Genomic DNA, 18,013 nt, shown 5'->3' with positions numbered 1-18,013 from the left:
CCCAAGAGACAGGAGACATTAGATGGGAGAAGGGATGAAAACGAAAAGCAAAATGGGATTGTAACAGGACAAGTGAAGAAAATTATGAATAGGAAAACCCAAAATCATCAAAGATGCTTCCCAAAAAATGGGACAACGTTTAAATTTAACACTGAGGTCAACAACTCCAGATCAAAAACTCGAACCCGTTCTTTTGTTGTGATAGAGTGATGATTTTGCATTTATACTTCTTCAAGATATATATCTTTTCTCTCTTTACCATTGTGTCTTTCATGACAATTCTTTTTGTCCTTTAACCTCTCCTGTCTTCCACCCAAGTAGAGACCTTTCCATGTTCTCCCCAGCCATCTCATTTCCCTGCCTAATTTAAATAAACTGCTCTGACCATTCTGAGTTCTGACTCCAGGTCTCTAACCTGAATTCCTGACTCTCCCACTCTCCATTGATGCTGCCAGATCTGTTGAGTACTTTGAGCATTGTGTTTTTATTTCAGATTAGCAGAATCTGCAGTATTTTATCCACACGGGGAGTTAAATGTTTGCCTGGCTGATAGATTCCCTCACCTCTTACAGGTCATACAGTATTCAATTACAACAAAGCTATGATTAGAAATGAGTCGGCTACAAAATCAATGAAAACATAATCACAATTGGCTCCTCATTGTAAATCAGGGAAGTGGTACATCAGGTTTGGAGCAAAAGGAACACCTGACGATGAAACAGGGATTTCCTCAGTAGATTGAGAAGGAAATAAACTAACAGGATCATACTGAATGGGAAAAATAACAGGTTACTCCATATCATTGAGGATTGTAACAATGTTCCGATGGACTTTAATCAGGGTTGTGTTGAATGGGTAGTTTACAGACTACAGGGTTATAAACATCAGTGCTCCCCATTGTTCCACTTGATCTGCTGAGGCACATTCTGGGTTGTCGGGCAACATTTCAAACTTTGATAACATGATTCGGGGAAATAAGTGAGGAAAATTGTACAGGAAATCAGGTTGCATTGTCAGGCAGTGAAATGATAGGATGGATGGCAAATGTGTGAGACAACGCATCTTGTTCAGAAGAATATTTATTATCTGGGTTTACACATGGTCACTGAGCCCAGCAATAGCGTTGTTAGTGACTGGACAGAGTTCTGTAAGCCCACCATCGGGTACAGACAGTGGACACTCTCGAACAGTCGAAGGTACTGTTTGGACTGTACCATATCTGTAGCCTCGGGTGGTCTCTGCATTCTCACTGATGTTGGTGTCAGCACAGAGGGCTTAGCAAGTCTAGAAACAGTTTAAAACACCCACTGTTGCCATGGGAGATGAAAACGATTGGGCATGTAGTGGGGTCCATAATGAGGGATTAGTATCTGGTTGATGTTCTCTCCTGTCAATCCTTCTGCTATGTGTCCTCAGCTCCGGGCCATAGAGTCACAGAACAGAGAAACAGACCTTTCTGTCCATGCCGACCATGTTTACTGAACTGAGTTAGTCCTATTTGCCTGTATTTGTCCCATATCCCTCAAAGCTTTACCTTTACCTTTACCTACATGTAGCTTTTCAAAATTGATTTAAATGTTGTCATTGTCCCAAATACTAACACTTCTTCTGGTCGCTCTTTCCATAGAAACACTATACTTCGAGTGATAAAGTTGCTCCTCTAATCCAGTTTAAATCTTATCGTTCTCACCTATAACCAATACCCTCTGATTTTGGACACGTTTGCCAAATGCCTTCTTCACCACCCTGTCTACCTGTGATGCTCCTCTCATGGTGCTATGTGCCTGCACCCCTTTGTGTCTGTGTTCGATAACTCTTCCCACGGCCCTATCATGAACAGTGCTGACTCCTTGGTGTGGTTACCTACAGGGGGGTGGTGTAGAGGAAGGTGGATTGCAGGTGGGGTTGAGACGGTCATTGAATAAGCTTGTGATGGAGTACACCTTCTCCAGTACAAATACAGGAACATTCTCTGATAGCCAACAGTTATGGCACTGAGACCCTTGCCTAATTTTGGATTTTGTCAGACTTTGGTTTGGATACACTGGGCAATTTGGACAAAAGAGGGATCACGAGTCACTTGGAGCTTGGGAACAGATGAGCACACAAGCAGTGAAACCAATAGCAAGTCCAGGAACAGGTATTATCTGGATAAGTTAATCGTAATTGAGCAACAGTTTTGACAAACAATGCAAGGCACTATCTAAAAGTTTCCAGTTTGCCGACAACTCTGCTTTTTTGGCTCCCAGTCTTCAGAGAGCATGCTTGTTTACTCCTGATGTAGCAGGAATGGCGGTGGGTGTGTGGCATGGATTGATTTGTTGGTCAGGATGAGGAACTGAGATGGTGAGTTGACTGAAAAGGTCCCTGTGATGAGACACATTGTGGAAACGGTGGCTATCAGAATCAGTGCCAGGAAAGAGCATGAGGTTGACAAAGCTTGGGTTCAAAACCCTCCTATTGGAAGGGTGCTGTGAAACTTGAAAGGGTTCAGAAAAGATTTACAGGGATGTTGCCAGGGTTGGAGGATTTGAGCTATCAGGAGAGTCTGAATAGGCTGGGGCTGTTTTCCCTGCAGTGTTGGAGACTGAAGGATGACCTTACAGAGGTTTATAAAATCATAAGCGGCATGGATAGGGTAAAAGGTTGGTGCGGGGAGTCCAGAACTGGACGGCATAGTTTTAGGGTGAGAGGGTAAAAATTTAAAAGGAACCTAAGGGGCAACTTTTTCATGCAAAGGGTGATACGTGTATGGGATGAGCTACCAGACGAAGTGGTGCAGGCTGTTGTACAATCACAACATTTGGATGGGTGTATGGATACGAGGGGTTCAGAAGGATATGGGCCAGGTGCTGGCAAATGGGACTAGATTAGTTTGGGATATCTGATCGGCATGGATGAGTTGGACTGAAAAGTCTGGTTCCATGCTGTACATCTCTCTAACTCTTTGACTGTAAATGGATTGGTAAGATTCTGAACAATCTCACTGATCCTCATGATTTGGCCAAGGATGGGGTTCGAGTCAATGGACAGGGATTAATGTCAAGAACATTAATAGAATGAAATATGATTTACAGATCTAATTGGTGGGCATATGCTTCAAAGGAACAATAGCAACAGCAGCAAGGGAGACAGAAAAACAAACTGGCAGGAAAAGCGATGCAGTTAATGATTAGATTAGATTAGATTACTTACAGTGTGGAAACAGACCCTTCGGACCAACAAGTCCACACCGACCCGCCGAAGCGTATACCACCCAGACCCATACTCCTACATTTACCCCTACACCTAACACTATGGGCCAATTTAGCATGGTCAATTCACCGAACCTGCACATTTTTGGATTGTGGGAGGAAACCGGAGCACCCGGAGGAAACCCACACAGACACGGGGAGAATGTGCAAACTCCACATAGAGAGTCGCCTGAGGCAGGAATTGAATCCGGGTCTCTGGCGCTGTGAGGCAGCAGTGCTAACCACTGTGCCACCATGCCGCCCACAACTTTTTAGCATTACTTTTAGCGTTAATAGCAGACAAGAGACTTAGCAAGAACACCAACAATAACAAGGGTGGGATAGTAAATACGTTGAATAGCCAGGAGTATATAACGGATCCGAGTTGTTGATTAGATTCCCTACAGTGTGGAAACAGGCCCAACCAGTCCACACCGACCTTCTGAAGAGGTAACCCACCCAGACACATTTCCCTCTGACTAATTCCCCCAGTACTCTGGGCAATTTAGCATGGCCAATCCACCTGAACGGCATATCTTTGGACTGTGGGAGGAAACCAGAGCACCTGGAGGAAACGTACACTGACCCAGGGAGAACATGCAAACTCCACACAGACAGTCACCCGAGGCTGGAATCAAACCTGGAACCCTGGTGCTGTGAGGCAGCAGTGCTAACCACTGAGCCACTGGTTAATGACATCAAGTGGTAATTTGCAGAAATATAATCAATTGTTGCTGAGAAACTCCTGTCCATTGTTGTAAAATTCCGATCTTCTGTGTTCAGATTCCAACCCATGGTTGTAAAATTCCAATCTATTGTTCTCAGATTTGAATCTCTCTTCCCCTGAGCTCCCAGTCTCTGGAGCTGTCGGTCCCTGTTAGTGCTGGGGGTGATGCTGGAGGTGATGCTGTCCCTGATACTATAGCTTTGTACAGTGTAAGGAATTTGTAATTAATAGAAGGGGGAAACCCTCCTGGGACACAGTTATGGTCCATGGAGTTTGACATTAATTACAGAAACTAAACAAACCAGTTCAGTTAAACCCTTTCAATCCAGTACACTATTCCCTCAATGGAATAGGACTTGTACCCACCTTGGACTGCACGTATGTTAGTTACTGAGAAAGGGAAAGATAAAGGCATTGACCATAATCTTTCAATTCTCTGGAGATATTGAAGCGGTTCCAAAGAAATGGGTGATCGCAAACAATGCATCTCTGTTCAAAAAAATGCAAGAGGACTAATTGTTGTTCCTCCAGATAATCATAAGGGCATAAGGACTAGGAGCAGGAGTAGGCCATCCGGCCTTCCAAGCCTGCTCCACCATTCAATAAAATCGTGGCTGGTCTTTTCCTGGACTCGGCCCCATTTACCCGCCCTCTCACCGTATTCCTTAATGCTTTTATTTTCAAAAATATGTACCTTTGCTTTAAAAACATTTACTGAACTAGCATCAACTACATCCCTGGGCAAGGACTTCCATAGATTACCAACCCTCTGAGTCAAGAAGTTCCTTCTCAGTTCTGTCCTAAATCTGCTCCCTCTAATCTTGAGGCTGTGTCCTCTCATCCTATTTTCACCCTCTGGTGGAAATACCCGCTCTACTTCTATCTTATATATTCCCTTCATAATCTGATATGTTTCCACCCTCACTCCTGTGAATCCCAATGAATAGAATCCTAATCCCCTCAGTCTGTCCTCATAAACCAACCCCGTCAACCCTGGAATCAACCTGGTTAACCTCCTCTGCAGCCCCTCCAATGCCACTACATCCTTTCTCAAGAAAGGAGACCAAAACTGGACCAAAAGGTGTACTCCGAGTGTCGCCTCACCAGTACCTTGTACAGCTGCAACATTACCTCTCTGCTTTTAAACTCAATCCTTTCAGCAATGAAGGATAAAATTCCATTTGCCTTCCTAATTACTTGTATCTGCAGACCAACCCTCTGCGATTCATGCACAAGGACAGCCAGGTCCCTCTGCATAGCAGCAAGCTGCAACTTTTTACCGGTCAATTAATAATCTGCTTTACTGTTACTCTTACCAAATGGATGACTTCATATTTATGAACATTGTATTCCATCTGCCAGATCTTTGCCCACTCACTCAGCCCACTCACTCAGTGTATCTACATTCCTCTGCAAAGTTTCACAGTCCTCTGCACACTTCATTCTGCCACTCATCTTGGTGTCATCTGCAAACTTTGACACCCGACACGTGGTCCCAAACTCCAAATCATTGATATAAATTGTAAATAATTGCTGTCCCAACACCGATCCCTGAGGCACACCACTATTTACTGATTGCCAACCAGAATAGCACTCATTTATCCCCAATCTTTGCTTCCTGCTCATCAAACAAGCCTCTATCCATTTGGAAATCTAGGTACAACATCTCCACTGGGGCCCCGTTGTCCACCTTGCTTGAAATGTCTTCAAAGAATTCCAAAAGATCTGTCAAGCATGACCTGCCCTTCATGAATCCATGGTGCATCTGTCCAATGGGACAATTTCTATTGAGATGCCCTTCCATTTCTTCCTTAATAACAGACGCAAGCATCTTCCCCACGACATGGATGAAGCTCACCAGTCTATAATATCCCATCTTTTCTTTATATCCCTTTTTAAGCAGTGGTATCACATTTGCTGTTTTCCAATCTGTTGGGACTGCCTCAGAATTGAGTGAATTTTGGAAAATTACCGCCAGTGCACGTGGTATTGTTCCCGCCTTTTTTTAGTACCCTGGGCTGCCTTCCATCAGGGCCAGAAGACTTATCTATCCTTAGCTCCATGAGCTTACCCAAAACTAACTCTTCCGTAATAATGATTGTTTCCAGGTCCTCACCTACCTTCGTCTGTTTGTAAATTACTGGCTTGTTATTAGTGTCCTCCTCTGTGAAGTCTGAGACAAAATACCTGTTCAATGCCTTGGCCATTTCCTCATGTCCCATTACTAAATACCCCTTCTCATCCTCCGAAGGACCAACATTTACTGAAGCCACTCTTTTTTTCATTGTATGTATTTGTGTAAACATTTGCTGCCTGTCTTTATATTCTGCATCAGTTTGTTGTCATGTTCTATCATACTTTTCTTAACAGCTCTTTTTGTGGCTTTCTGTTGGCGTTTAAAGTTTTCCCAATCTTCTAGTTTCCTGCTGTTCTTAGCCACTTTGTATGCCTCCTCTTTCAACTTGATAGCTTCCCTTATTTCCTTAGACACCCAGGGCAGATTACCCCTTTTCTTACAGACCTTCCTTTTCACTGGAATACAGTTTCCCTTCGCACTTTGAAAGATTTCTGTGGAAGTCCTCCAATGCTTGTCAACTGTCCCACCATTAAAGTTTTGTTTCCAATCCCCTTCAGCCAGGCCCTCCCTCGTTCTATTGCAGTCCCCCTTGTTCAGACACAGGACCCTGGTTTTGGATTTTGTCTTCACACTCTCCATCTGTATTCTAACTACACCCACACTGTGATCGCTCCTTCCAAAAGGCTCCCTAACTGTGAGGTCATTAATTATTCCTGTCTCGTCACACAGGACCTGGTCTAAGATAGTTTACTCCCTCATCAGTTCCATTATATATTGTTCAAGAAAACTAGCTCGGATATGCTCAACGAACTCCTCCTCACGGCTCCCCTTCCTGAGCTGGTTCAACCAATCTACGTGTAGATTAAAGTTCCCCACTATCATAGCCATACCATTTTTACAGGCATTAGATATTTCTTTGTTTGTTTCCCAACCCAATGTGATGGCATTATATAGACTCCACCTAGCAGTGACTTTTTCTTCTTAGACTTTCTAGTTTCCACTCAAATAGATTCAACCTGATTCTCCTATATCATCTGTCAGCACTGCCCTGAAGTCGTCCTTGAATATCAGAGTTACATCACCTCCCTGAAATTCCTGTCTGTTCTCCCCAACAGACTGGTATCCCTGGATATTTAACCCACAGTCAATCAGTTGGGGACTCTGCCTCCCCTTGTTTAAAGTAAGCACAGCGTCAGTGACATGTTGTCTCAGGCACTGACAGCAGCGGAGCATATTGAAAAGCTGTGGTTCAGGGTGAAGGGAGACACATTGATTGATTGATTGTCACGTTTCCCTCAGTGCAGTGAAAAGCTTTGTTTACAAGCAGTGCCCGTAGATCACAGTAAGCTGGGATATACAGATCATAGGGTGAGTAGAGACTTGAACAGAGGCGTACAGGTTACATCCCACAGGGTGTGCACGAGGCAAGATCAACATTAACAATGTCAGCGTTATTTGAAGTTAGAGATTCAATTCATCAGTCTAATAACGGCTGGGAAGAAGCTGTTCCTGAAGCTGCTAGTGGGTGTGTTCAAGCTTCTGTACCTTCTGCCTGACGGGTGAGGTTGTAGGAGATCATCACCAGGGTGGGAGGGGTCTTCAAAGATGTTGGCAGCCATTCCATGGCAACGAGCCATGTAAATGGAGTCCATGGATGGAAGGTTGGCTTCCGTGATGGTCTGGGCTGTGCACACAACCCCCTGTAGTTCCTTACCGTGCTGGGCAGAGCGGTTGTTACACCGGGACAGGATGCTCTCTGTGTTGCATCTGGAGAGTTTGGTGAGGGACCTTATGGACAGGCCAAATTCCCTGAGCTGCCTGAGGAAGAGGATGCGTTGTTGTGCCTTCTGGATCATCACATCTATCTGGGAAGGCCAGGACAGATTGGCAGTTATTGTCACTCCTCGGAACTTGACACTCTCCACCCTCTCAGCCTCAGCTCCATTGATGTAGAAGGAGGCATGTTCTCCTCCTGTCTTTCTGAAGTCAATGATCAGTTCTTCAGTTTTGCTGATGCTGAGAGAGAGGGTGTTCTCACTGCACCATGGCACCAAGCCCTCTATCTCCTTCCTGTTGCTTGATATCCATTCTCCCACAGTGGGGTCTGCAGCAAACGTGGAGATGATGTTTGTCTGGAATTTAGCCAGACTGCCGTGGGAGTACAGAGGGTACAGTAGGGGCTGAGAACACATCCTTGGGGGGCTCCAGTGTTGAGGGTTATCGTGGAGGTGGTGCTGCTGTCTATCTTCACTGATTGTGGTCTGTGGGTCAGGAAGCTGGGGATCCAGCTGCAGAGGGTGGCGCCGAGTCTCAGAGTCTCTGAGTTGGGCCTCCTAGGGGTCATGTAGCCGATGCCATTCCAGGTCGAGATCAGGACACAGTGGGGTCAGGGGTCAGATCGTGGTTCAGGGAGTAGATCCAGGATCTACTCTGGATCCTACAGGATGACCAGCATTGAAAGTACTCAGGCCTGAGCCACCATTGGATCATCAATCCTGTAAGTAGATTAAAAAGAACATTGTTAATAATTTTTACAGAGTTGAATTTTATGCTGCCTTGAGTGATGTGAGCACTAACAAGAAAGTTGTGGAAATGTGGCAAGAATGAAAGCATCAGATTGAGTTGTGAAAAGTATTTCCAATTTCCCCATTTCTGGTTTAAACAGTGAATTCTGAATCTCACTAGTGAGGGGTGACCACTTCATTTTCATGCCGTTCTATTTCATTAGGAGCTGGTCTTGCCTCATTTCGATGGAGATTCTAATCCTTCCTTCAGTTCCTATGGAAACCAGATGGTACCAGTTCCCAACAGGAAAGCCTGGGCAGTTACCTGGAGGCAGGAGCTCACTGTTTGCTTCTCCAGGTCTTCATCCATCTCCAGCATCAGCACCATTTCACTGCATGCTCCATCAACACTGTCCTCTCCCACACTTTGTCGGTGTGTGTGGGCATCACCAAACCCCAGCCTCACCACATCATTCTGGCTGCAATGATGTCATACCTGTTTCTGCCAGGTTGGTTTGCAGTCAGGGGCATGTGCACATTTCTTTCAGTGACATAGGATGCTTCGTCTGGCTCTGAGTGAAATTCTAAAGCCTCATTCACGTTGCATTTATTTGTGGGCTGTCAGGTGTATCTGAGTTTGAGTGCAGAGTGACAGGCATCACACAATGCAGGGGATGAATCTGTATGGTGGACAGCACAGAGATGTGTGGAGGACATTATTTATTCGTGGATGGGATCTGGGCATCATTTGCTGGCCAGTATCTATTGTCCATCTCTAGTTACTCTTGAGAAGGTGGTGGTGAGTTCCTTCTTGAACCGCAGCAGTTCACCTGCTGTGGGTTGACCCACAATGCCATTAGGGAGGGAATTCCAGGATTTTGACCCAGTGATAGTCAAAGAACCATGATGTATTTCCATGTCAGGATGGTGAGGGTCTTCGTGGGGAACTTGAAGGTGGTGTGTTCCTAAATATAGCTGTTCTTGTCCTTCTCGATGGAAGTGGTTGTGGGTTTGGAAGGTGCTGTCTGATGATCTTTGGTGATTTTCTACTTTGCATTTTGTAGATACTACACACTGCTACTACTGGGCGTTAGCGATGGAGGGAGTGGATGTGGTGCTAATCAAGAGGTCTGCTTTGTCCCGGATGGTGTACAGCTTCTTGAGTATTATTGGGACTGCACCTATACAGGTGGGTGGGGAGCATTCCATCTCACTCCTGACTTATGCCTTGGAGATAGTGGATAGGCTTTGGGGAGTCAGGAGGTGATTTACTCACTTTGGTACACCTCGCTTGTCTCTGACTTACTCTTGTAGTCACTGTGCTTATGTGTTGAGCTCAGTGGGAAGGTTCTTATGGGGACCTTATCATGAAGCAGCTGGAGATGTTTGAGACAATAACACTACTCTAAGGAACTCCTGCAGCGATGTCCTGGAGCTGAGATGACTGACCTCCACAACCACAACCATCTTCCTCTGTGTATGATCGGAATCCAACCATCGGGGAGCTTGTACCCAAGTGATTCCAGTTTTGCTCGGACATTTTGATGCCACACTTGGTCCAATTGGACTTGATGTCACAGGCTGACACTCTCCCCTCCCCTCTGGAACTCAGCTCTTTTGTCCATGTTGGAACCAAGGCTGTAATGAGGTCAGGAACTGGGTGGTCCTGGAAGGTCTCAAACTGGCCAGGGTATTACTGATCAGGAGCTACTCAATACCACTGCTGATGTCAACTTCCATCACTTCACTGGTGGTCAAGAATTGACTGATGGGGCAGTAATTGGCTGGGTTGGATTTGCCCTGTTAAATATGTACAGGACATACTTGGGTAATTTTCCATGTTGTTGGGTAAATGCGAGTTTTGTAACTGTACTGGAACAGCTTGGCTAGGGGCGCGGCAAGTTCTGGATCAGATGTCGTCAGTATTATTGCTGGATGTTGTCAGGGCCCATTGCATTTGCAGTGTCCAGTGTCTCCCACCATTTTGTGATATCATGTGCAGTGAATCGAATTGGCTGAAGACTGGTATCCGTAATGCTGGGGCCTATTAGAGGAGGGTGAGATGGATCATCCACTCAGCACTTCTGGCAGAAGATCCCTGCAAATGCTTCATCCTTATATTTTACACTGATGTGCTGGAATCTTCCATCGTTGAGGATGGGGATATTTGTGAAGCCTGTTTCTCCAGTGAGTTGTTTAATTGTCCACCACCATTCACAACTGGATATGGCTGAACTGCAGAGCTTAGATCTGATACATTGATTGTGGGATCACCTAGCTCTGTCTATCAGTTGCTGTTTGTGCTGATTGACATGCAAGTAGTCCAGTTTGGTGGCATCACCAGGTGGACACCTCATCTTCAGCTGTGCCTGGTGTTGCTCGTGGCTCCCCTGCACTCTCCATTGAACCAGGGTTGATCTTCTCTCTTGATGGGGTCATGGCTGAGTGGGGGATATACTGGGCCATGAGGTCACAGATTGTGCTGCTGTTAATGGCCCACGTCACATCATAGATGCTAACTCTTGAGTTGCTCGATCTGTTTGAAGTCTGTCTCATTTCGCGCAGTGATAGTGCCGCACAACAGGATGGAGGTCATTCTCAATGTGAAATTGGGACTTTGTCTCCTTAAGGGACTGTTTGGTGATCATTCTTCCTGATACTGTCATGGACAGATGTATCTGCAGACGACAGAGCCACACCTTCTTCCCTGCTCTTCTGAGACTGCCGAATGGACCTCTCTATCTTCAAATCTAATGAAGATTTCTATATCTCCTGTGTAGCTGTAACCCTGGATGCCTCGCTCTGTCTAAATAAACAATGATCTGTCTGTATGTTATGATCCATAGAACATAAAACATTACAGCACAGTACAGGCCCTTCGGTCCGCGATGTTGTGCCGACCTGTGAAACCAATGTGAAGCCCATCTAACCTACATTATTCCATTATGAGCCACTTGTTGAACTAATGATCATTTAAATACCCTTAAAGTTGGCGGGTCTACTACAGTAGATAGGCCATTCCACATCCTTATTACTCTCTGAGTAAAAAACCTACCTCTCTCATCTGTCCTATATCAAGCACCATCAACTTAAGGCTATGTCCCCTCATGCAAGCCATCACCATCCGAGAGAAAAGGCTCTCACTGTCCAATCTTTCGAACTCTCTGATCATCTTGTATGGCTCTATTACATCACCCTCAACCTTCTTCTTTCCAACGCCTTCCCTCCATGCTAGACAACGTCCTGGTACCTTTACTTTGCACTCTTTCCAATGTTTCCACATCGTTCCTGTAATGTGGTGACCAGAACTGTACACAATACCTCAACTGCGGCCGCAAAAGATCTTTGTACAGCTGCAACATGACCTCATGGCTCCAAAACTCAATCCTTTTACCAATAAAAGCTAACACACCATATGCCTTCTTAACAGCCCTATCAACCTGGTGGCCACTTTCATAGAACATAGAACGTAGAATGTTACAGCACAGTACAGGCCCTTCGGCCCTCAATGTTGCGCCGGCCTGCGAAATTAATCTGATGCCCATCTAACTTACACTGTTCCATTATTATCCCTATGTATATCCCATGAACATTTAAGTGCCCTTAACATCGGTGAGTCTACTCCTGTTGCAGGCAGTGAATTCCACGCCCCTACTACTCTCTGAGTAAAGAAACTACCTCTGACATCTGTCCTAAATCTGTCACCCCTCAATTTAATGCTATGTCCCCTCATATTAACCTTCACTGTCTGATGACAAAAGCTCTCACTGTCCTCCCTGTCTATCTCTCTGATTATCTTATATGTCTCGATTAAGTCATCTCTCAACCTTATTCTCTCTAATGAAAACAACCTCAAGTCCCTCAGCCTTTGCTCTTCAGATCTTCGCTCCATACCAGGCAACATCTTAGTAAATCCCTTCGGAACCCTTTCCAAAGCTTCCACATCCTTCCTATAATGCGATGACCAGACCTGCATGTAATACTCCAGGTGCAGCCTTACCAGTGTCTTGTACAGCTGAAGCATGACCTCATGACTCCAAAGCTCAATTCCCCTTCCAATAAACGACAACACAACGTCTGCCTTCTTAACAACTCTGAAAGTGACAACTTTCAGGGATTGATGGACCTAGACACCAGGATTTCTCTGTTCATCTACACTGCCAAGAACTTTACCATTACCCCAGTATTCTGCAATCCTGTCACTTCTTCCGAAGTGAACTACCCCACACTTTTCTGCATTAAACTCCATTTGCCACTTCTCAGCCCAGCTCTGCATCCTATGTATGTCCCTGTGTAACCCACAACATCCTTCGACATTATCCACAAATCTGCCGATCTTAGTGTCATCTGCAAATTTACTAACCCATCCTTCTACGCCCACCTCCAGATCATTTATAAACATGACAAACAGCAGTGGCCCCAAAACAGATCATTGTGGCACACCACTGGGAACTAAGCTCCAGGATGAACATTTCCCACCAACCACCACCCTCTTGAGCTCCAGGATGAGCACTTCCCAACAATCACCACCCTCTGTCTTCCTTCAGCTCGTCAATTTCTGATCCAACCCGCTAAATCACCTTCAATCCCCAAACTCCATGTTTTGAGCAATAGCCTACCATGTGGAACCTTATCAAACACCTTACTGATGTCCAGTAACACCACATCAACCACCTTACCTTCATTCACCTGTTTTGTCATCTTCTCAAATAACTCAATAAGGTTAGTGAGGCATGGCCAACCCTTCACAAAACCAGGTTTGCTGTCTCTCATAATATTATTCCTTTCCAGATGATTATACATCCTATGTTTTATAACAATTTCCAATACCTTACCCACAAACAAAGTAAGGCTCACTGGCCTATAATTAACACTGTTATTGTAGGAGAGAGAAGATGTCTCCAGTCTTTTATCAGCTAAAACTGCCCTTGCCACTTAAAGCCACGGATACACCAATGAATAGAGGCCTGTCGTTCTGAGATAGAACAACAGACAGTGCAAAAAAAGGTAAGTTATGCCGATGGGAAAGCCAATTAAATTAACCATGAACACATTATGAGAAAGTTGAGGTCAAACAATGCGTGTGAACAAACATTGAGCAGGGGGAGAATCGAACTACAAAACAAGGAGTCGAGTGCAACATTGTGAGTGCTCCCTATATTCTGAGGAAAGTTGGAGTATGCTCCTGGCCCAGGTTGGGTTTTGCTCGATCAAAGGGATGCCTTTTTGGGTTTAGCAACTTTCAAAGACAGGAGGCAGGGGCTTTTGTCCATGTGTGCACTTGAGCTGTTTTGTCTCAAGGAAGGAAGTGATTTTGTATCCAGGAGTTAGGTTTCAGAGCCAGTTTGATGCCTGTCTTGTAGTTATGATGAAGATAACTAGGCAAACGAATGGCTGCAAGGGGATCAGGATTAGGAGTTGAATATTCAAGCATTTCCCTCCTATTGAAAAGATAGGCAGGTGTGCAGAGGGGGTGGGTTTGCCATATCAGTAAGAAATGAAACTAAATCAATAGTAAGAAACAAAGGAGGGTCAGATGGTGCAGAATTGGGGAAACGCAAAGGTTAAAAAAATAGTGTTGGAGATATGTCCAGGCCTCCAAACAGTATTCAGGAACTGGGACACGAGATACACCAGGAGATAGAAAAGATGTGTAGGAACGGCAAAGCTACAGTGATCATGGGGGAATTCAATATGCAGGTGGATTGGCAAAATCAGGTTGGCAGTGGATTGCAAGGAAAGGAATTTGTGGAATGTCTCCGAGATGGCTTTTTGGAGCAGCTTGTAGTGGACCCCACTAGGGAGCAGGTAATATTGGATTTAGTGCTGTTCAATGAGGCAGACTTGATGAGGGAGCTTAAGATGATGGAACTCTGAGGAGGCAGTGATCATAATGTGATTGAATTTACTCTGCAATTTGAGAGGGAGAAGATAAAATCAGAGATAATGATATTCAGGAGACACAGCAAAGATTCATCCCGAGGAAAAAGAAACATGGTACAGGGAGAATGAGGCGACCATGGCTGACTAGGGAAGTCAGGGATAGCATGAAAAAAAAAGGAATCATATAATGTGGTGAAGGGCAGTGGATTGGGAAGCTTACAAAGACCAACAGAGGTCAACAAAAGAAGAAATAAGGAGGGAGAAACTTAAATATGAGGGCAAGTTAGCCAGTAATATAAATGAAGACTGTATGAGTTTCTTTAGATATATAAAGAGCAAAAACGAGGCAAATGTGGACATTGGGCTGCTGAGAAATGACACTGGAGAGATAGTAGTGGGGAACAAGGAAATGGCTAAGGAACTGAGTAATTGCTTTACCTCAGTCTTCACAGTGGAAGATAACAGTAATATCCCAAAAATACAAGAGCGTGAGGGGGCAGAGCTCAGTATGGTGCCCATCGCCAAGGAGAAGGTGCTAGAAAAACTGAATGGTCTGAACGTGAATAAATGATCTGGACCAGATGGACTACTCCCCAGAGTTCTAAGGGACATAGCTGAAGAGATAGTGCAGCAATGTCAGCATGGTTTCATCAAGGGGAAGTCATGCCTGACAAATCTGTTAGAATTCTTTGAGGAAGTAACAAACAGGTTAGACAAAGGTGAGCCAATGGATATTGTCTACCTGGACTTCAAGAAGGCCTTTGACAAGGTGTCTCATTGGATGCTACTGAATAAGATAAGGACCCATGATGTTAGAGGCCAGGTGCTAGCATGGTTAGAAGTCTGGCTGTCTGCCAGAAAGCAGAGAGTGGGAGTGAAAGGGTCCTTCTCAGGATGGCAGCTGGTGAGAATTTGTTATTCGCAAGGCTCAGTGATGGGACCATAACTTTTCGCTTTCTACATTAATTGTCTCAATGAAGGAATCGAGGGTACTCTAGCTCAGCTGCAGATAATACAAAGGTGGTTAGAAGGACAGGTAGTATTGAGGAACCGGGAGGCTGCAGAAGGATTTGGACAGGTAAGAAGTGTAGGCAAAGAATTGGCAGATGGAGTACAATGTGGGAAAGTGTGAGGTCATAACTTTGGTAGGAATAATAGAGACATAGATTATTTTCTAAATGGGGCGAAAAATCATAAAACTGAAGTGCAAAGAAACTCTAGTCTAGGATTCTCTCAAGTTAAATTTGCAGGTTGAATCAATAGCTTGGAAGGAAAATGCGATGATGGCATTTATCTTGAGAGGACTTGAATACTGTACTTCTGAGGCTCTATAAGACTCTGGTTAGACAACATTCAGAGGACAGTGTGCAGTTTTGGGTCCTCCCCCCCCCCCCCCCCCCCCCATCTGAGGAAGGATGTACTGGCCCTGGAGCATTTTCAGAGGAGGATCAGGACAATGATCCCAGGAATGAAGAGGTTAACATCTGAGGAATGTTTGAGGAGTCTGGGTCTATACTTGATGGAGTTTAGAAGCATGAGGGGTGATCTAAGGGAAACATACAGAATACTGAAGGGCATGGACTGAATGGATGTTGGGAAGATGTTTCCATTGGGAGGAGAGACTAGGACCCAAGGGCACAGCTTTGAGTAAAGGGAAGATGTTTCAAAATGGAGATAAGGAGAAACGTCTTCAGCCAGAGAGTGGTGAATCTATGGAATTCATTGTCACAGAAGGCTGTGGAGGCCAGGTCATTGAGTATATTTAGAACTGACATAGATAGGTTCTTGATTTTCCAGGGGGTCTAGGGTTATGGGGAGAAAGTGGGAGAATGGGTTTGAGAAACATATCAGCCATGATTGACTGGCAGAGCAGACTCATTGGGCTGACTGGCCTCATTTCTGCTCCTCTATTTTATGGTCTTATAAAATTTGTGACTTTTGCATGTTCTGTCAATAGAGTTTTGTTGTCAGATGAGTCAGCTTTACTTCATGAAACTTAATGCAATCAGATAGTATTCACTATTTCCAAGGACCTGTCTTACCTAATGAATATTTCTGCTGAACCTGAAACACTTAACATCACAGTTTGAAGCACTGAGTCCAAAAGTCTTTTAATTAGTTGAGTTCAAACAAATTGAACTCATCCAAACTCTGTAAATTCCCTTTTAAAACTGACAAAGTATTTGTAGCAGCACATACAACATGTGATTCACCTCACTGTACAATAGCTTGTGGAATGATCTTCCAGATAACAATGGAGGCAGGCTCATGGATAACTTTATGTAAGAGTTATGTGGACTCTTCACTAACAAACGATTCCATGGGGCTAGAAAGTAGGTGGAAAAGAGGATTAAGACTGCTGCTAGATCAACCATGATCTTATCAAATGGCAGATTATAATGCAGGGGCTAATTTATTAAATTAATATTAATAAATTAATGGTCCTGAAAATATCTTGTCAGTGTCAAATGGCTCCAATACTTATTTCATATTTACTTGTTTGTTCACATAGTCTGTGGAATGCTCTTCCAGATAACAATGGAGGCGGACTCATTAATGACTTGTCTGGAAGATTAACATGAACTCGTCACTAACAAGGGAAGTCAATGGGGTTGGAAAGTATGTGGAAAAAAGTTTTAAGGTTGCAGCAAGATCAACCATGAACTGATCAAATCCCAGATCAGACTCAAAAGGCTAACTGACCTACTCCTCATTCATATTCGTGTCTTCACATGTATACCATGGAGGGCAGACCAACCTCACTGTATCTTTGTCACACACCCTAGAGAGTGCAGATTGTCCCTACTGCATCTATATCACACACATTGGATAGAGCAGACTGACCCCATTGTGTCTATATCATTGATTGTGGGAGAACAGACCATTTACTCTGTAGAGCACCAGGACTGCCAACTGAACATATTCAGTCTGTATCCCAAAGATTGGAGAGTGCAGACTCCCCTCACTGTATGTGGGGATGCTGTGACAAGGCTGTCGCAAAGTTGCTGCAGTACATCTTCCACGTGCCACACTTTGCTGCTGGGTGCATGTTTGGTGGAAGCTGTGAATATTTGTGGATGTGGTGCCAGACAAGAGCATTTTATTCTGGATATTATCAAGTTTCTTGACTGTTGTTGCAGCAGAGCTTACCCAGGCAAGTGAGGAATATTCCATCACACTCCTGACTTGCCCTTTGCAGATATTGAACAGATTTTGGGGAGGCGAGAGATGAGAAATGTATCACAGAATTACCAATCTCTTACATGATCTTGTAAAAATGGTATTTATATAAGTGGTCCAGCTCGTCTGTGGTCAATGGTAACCCCATTCAACCCCGCCCCACGATGTGGACAGTGCGGGATTCAGTAACTGTAAGACCAATCAATGTCAAGAGAAATGGTTAGATTCTCTCTTTTCGGAGATACCTGACACTTGTGTGGCACACATGCTACTTTCAGTTCAGGTCTGAATACTGCCCAAGTGTTGCTATATACCGGCATAGTGTCTGACAAGTCAGGAATGGGAAAAACTTTGTGAACAATCAACAAACATCCTGACCTTATGATGGAGGGATTGTCAACAGTGAAGC

At 44.5% G+C, this 18,013-nt stretch overlaps 1 protein-coding gene across 1 annotated transcript in view; it reads right to left on the bottom strand.

Moving 5' to 3' along the window:
• The window catches only part of LOC148148605 (putative G protein-coupled receptor 139), a 34,940-nt gene extending 23,843 nt beyond the window's left edge, over window positions 1-11,097 (bottom strand). Inside the window, exon 1 of the mRNA XM_087992339.1 lies at window positions 10,883-11,097. Coding sequence (XP_087848465.1) covers window positions 10,883-11,097 — 215 coding nt within the window. The remainder of the gene's footprint in view (window positions 1-10,882) is intronic.
• Between the last annotated feature and the right edge of the window lie 6,916 nt (window positions 11,098-18,013).

The sequence above is a fragment of the Chiloscyllium plagiosum genome, unplaced genomic scaffold (genome assembly GCF_037043375.1).
Source record: "Chiloscyllium plagiosum isolate Xiang-an unplaced genomic scaffold, Cpla_swu_hap1 HiC_scaffold_12, whole genome shotgun sequence".
NCBI lineage: Eukaryota > Metazoa > Chordata > Chondrichthyes > Orectolobiformes > Hemiscylliidae > Chiloscyllium > Chiloscyllium plagiosum.
The sequence above is the reverse complement of the archived record's forward strand: the minus strand, read 5'-3'. Positions and strand labels throughout refer to the sequence as shown.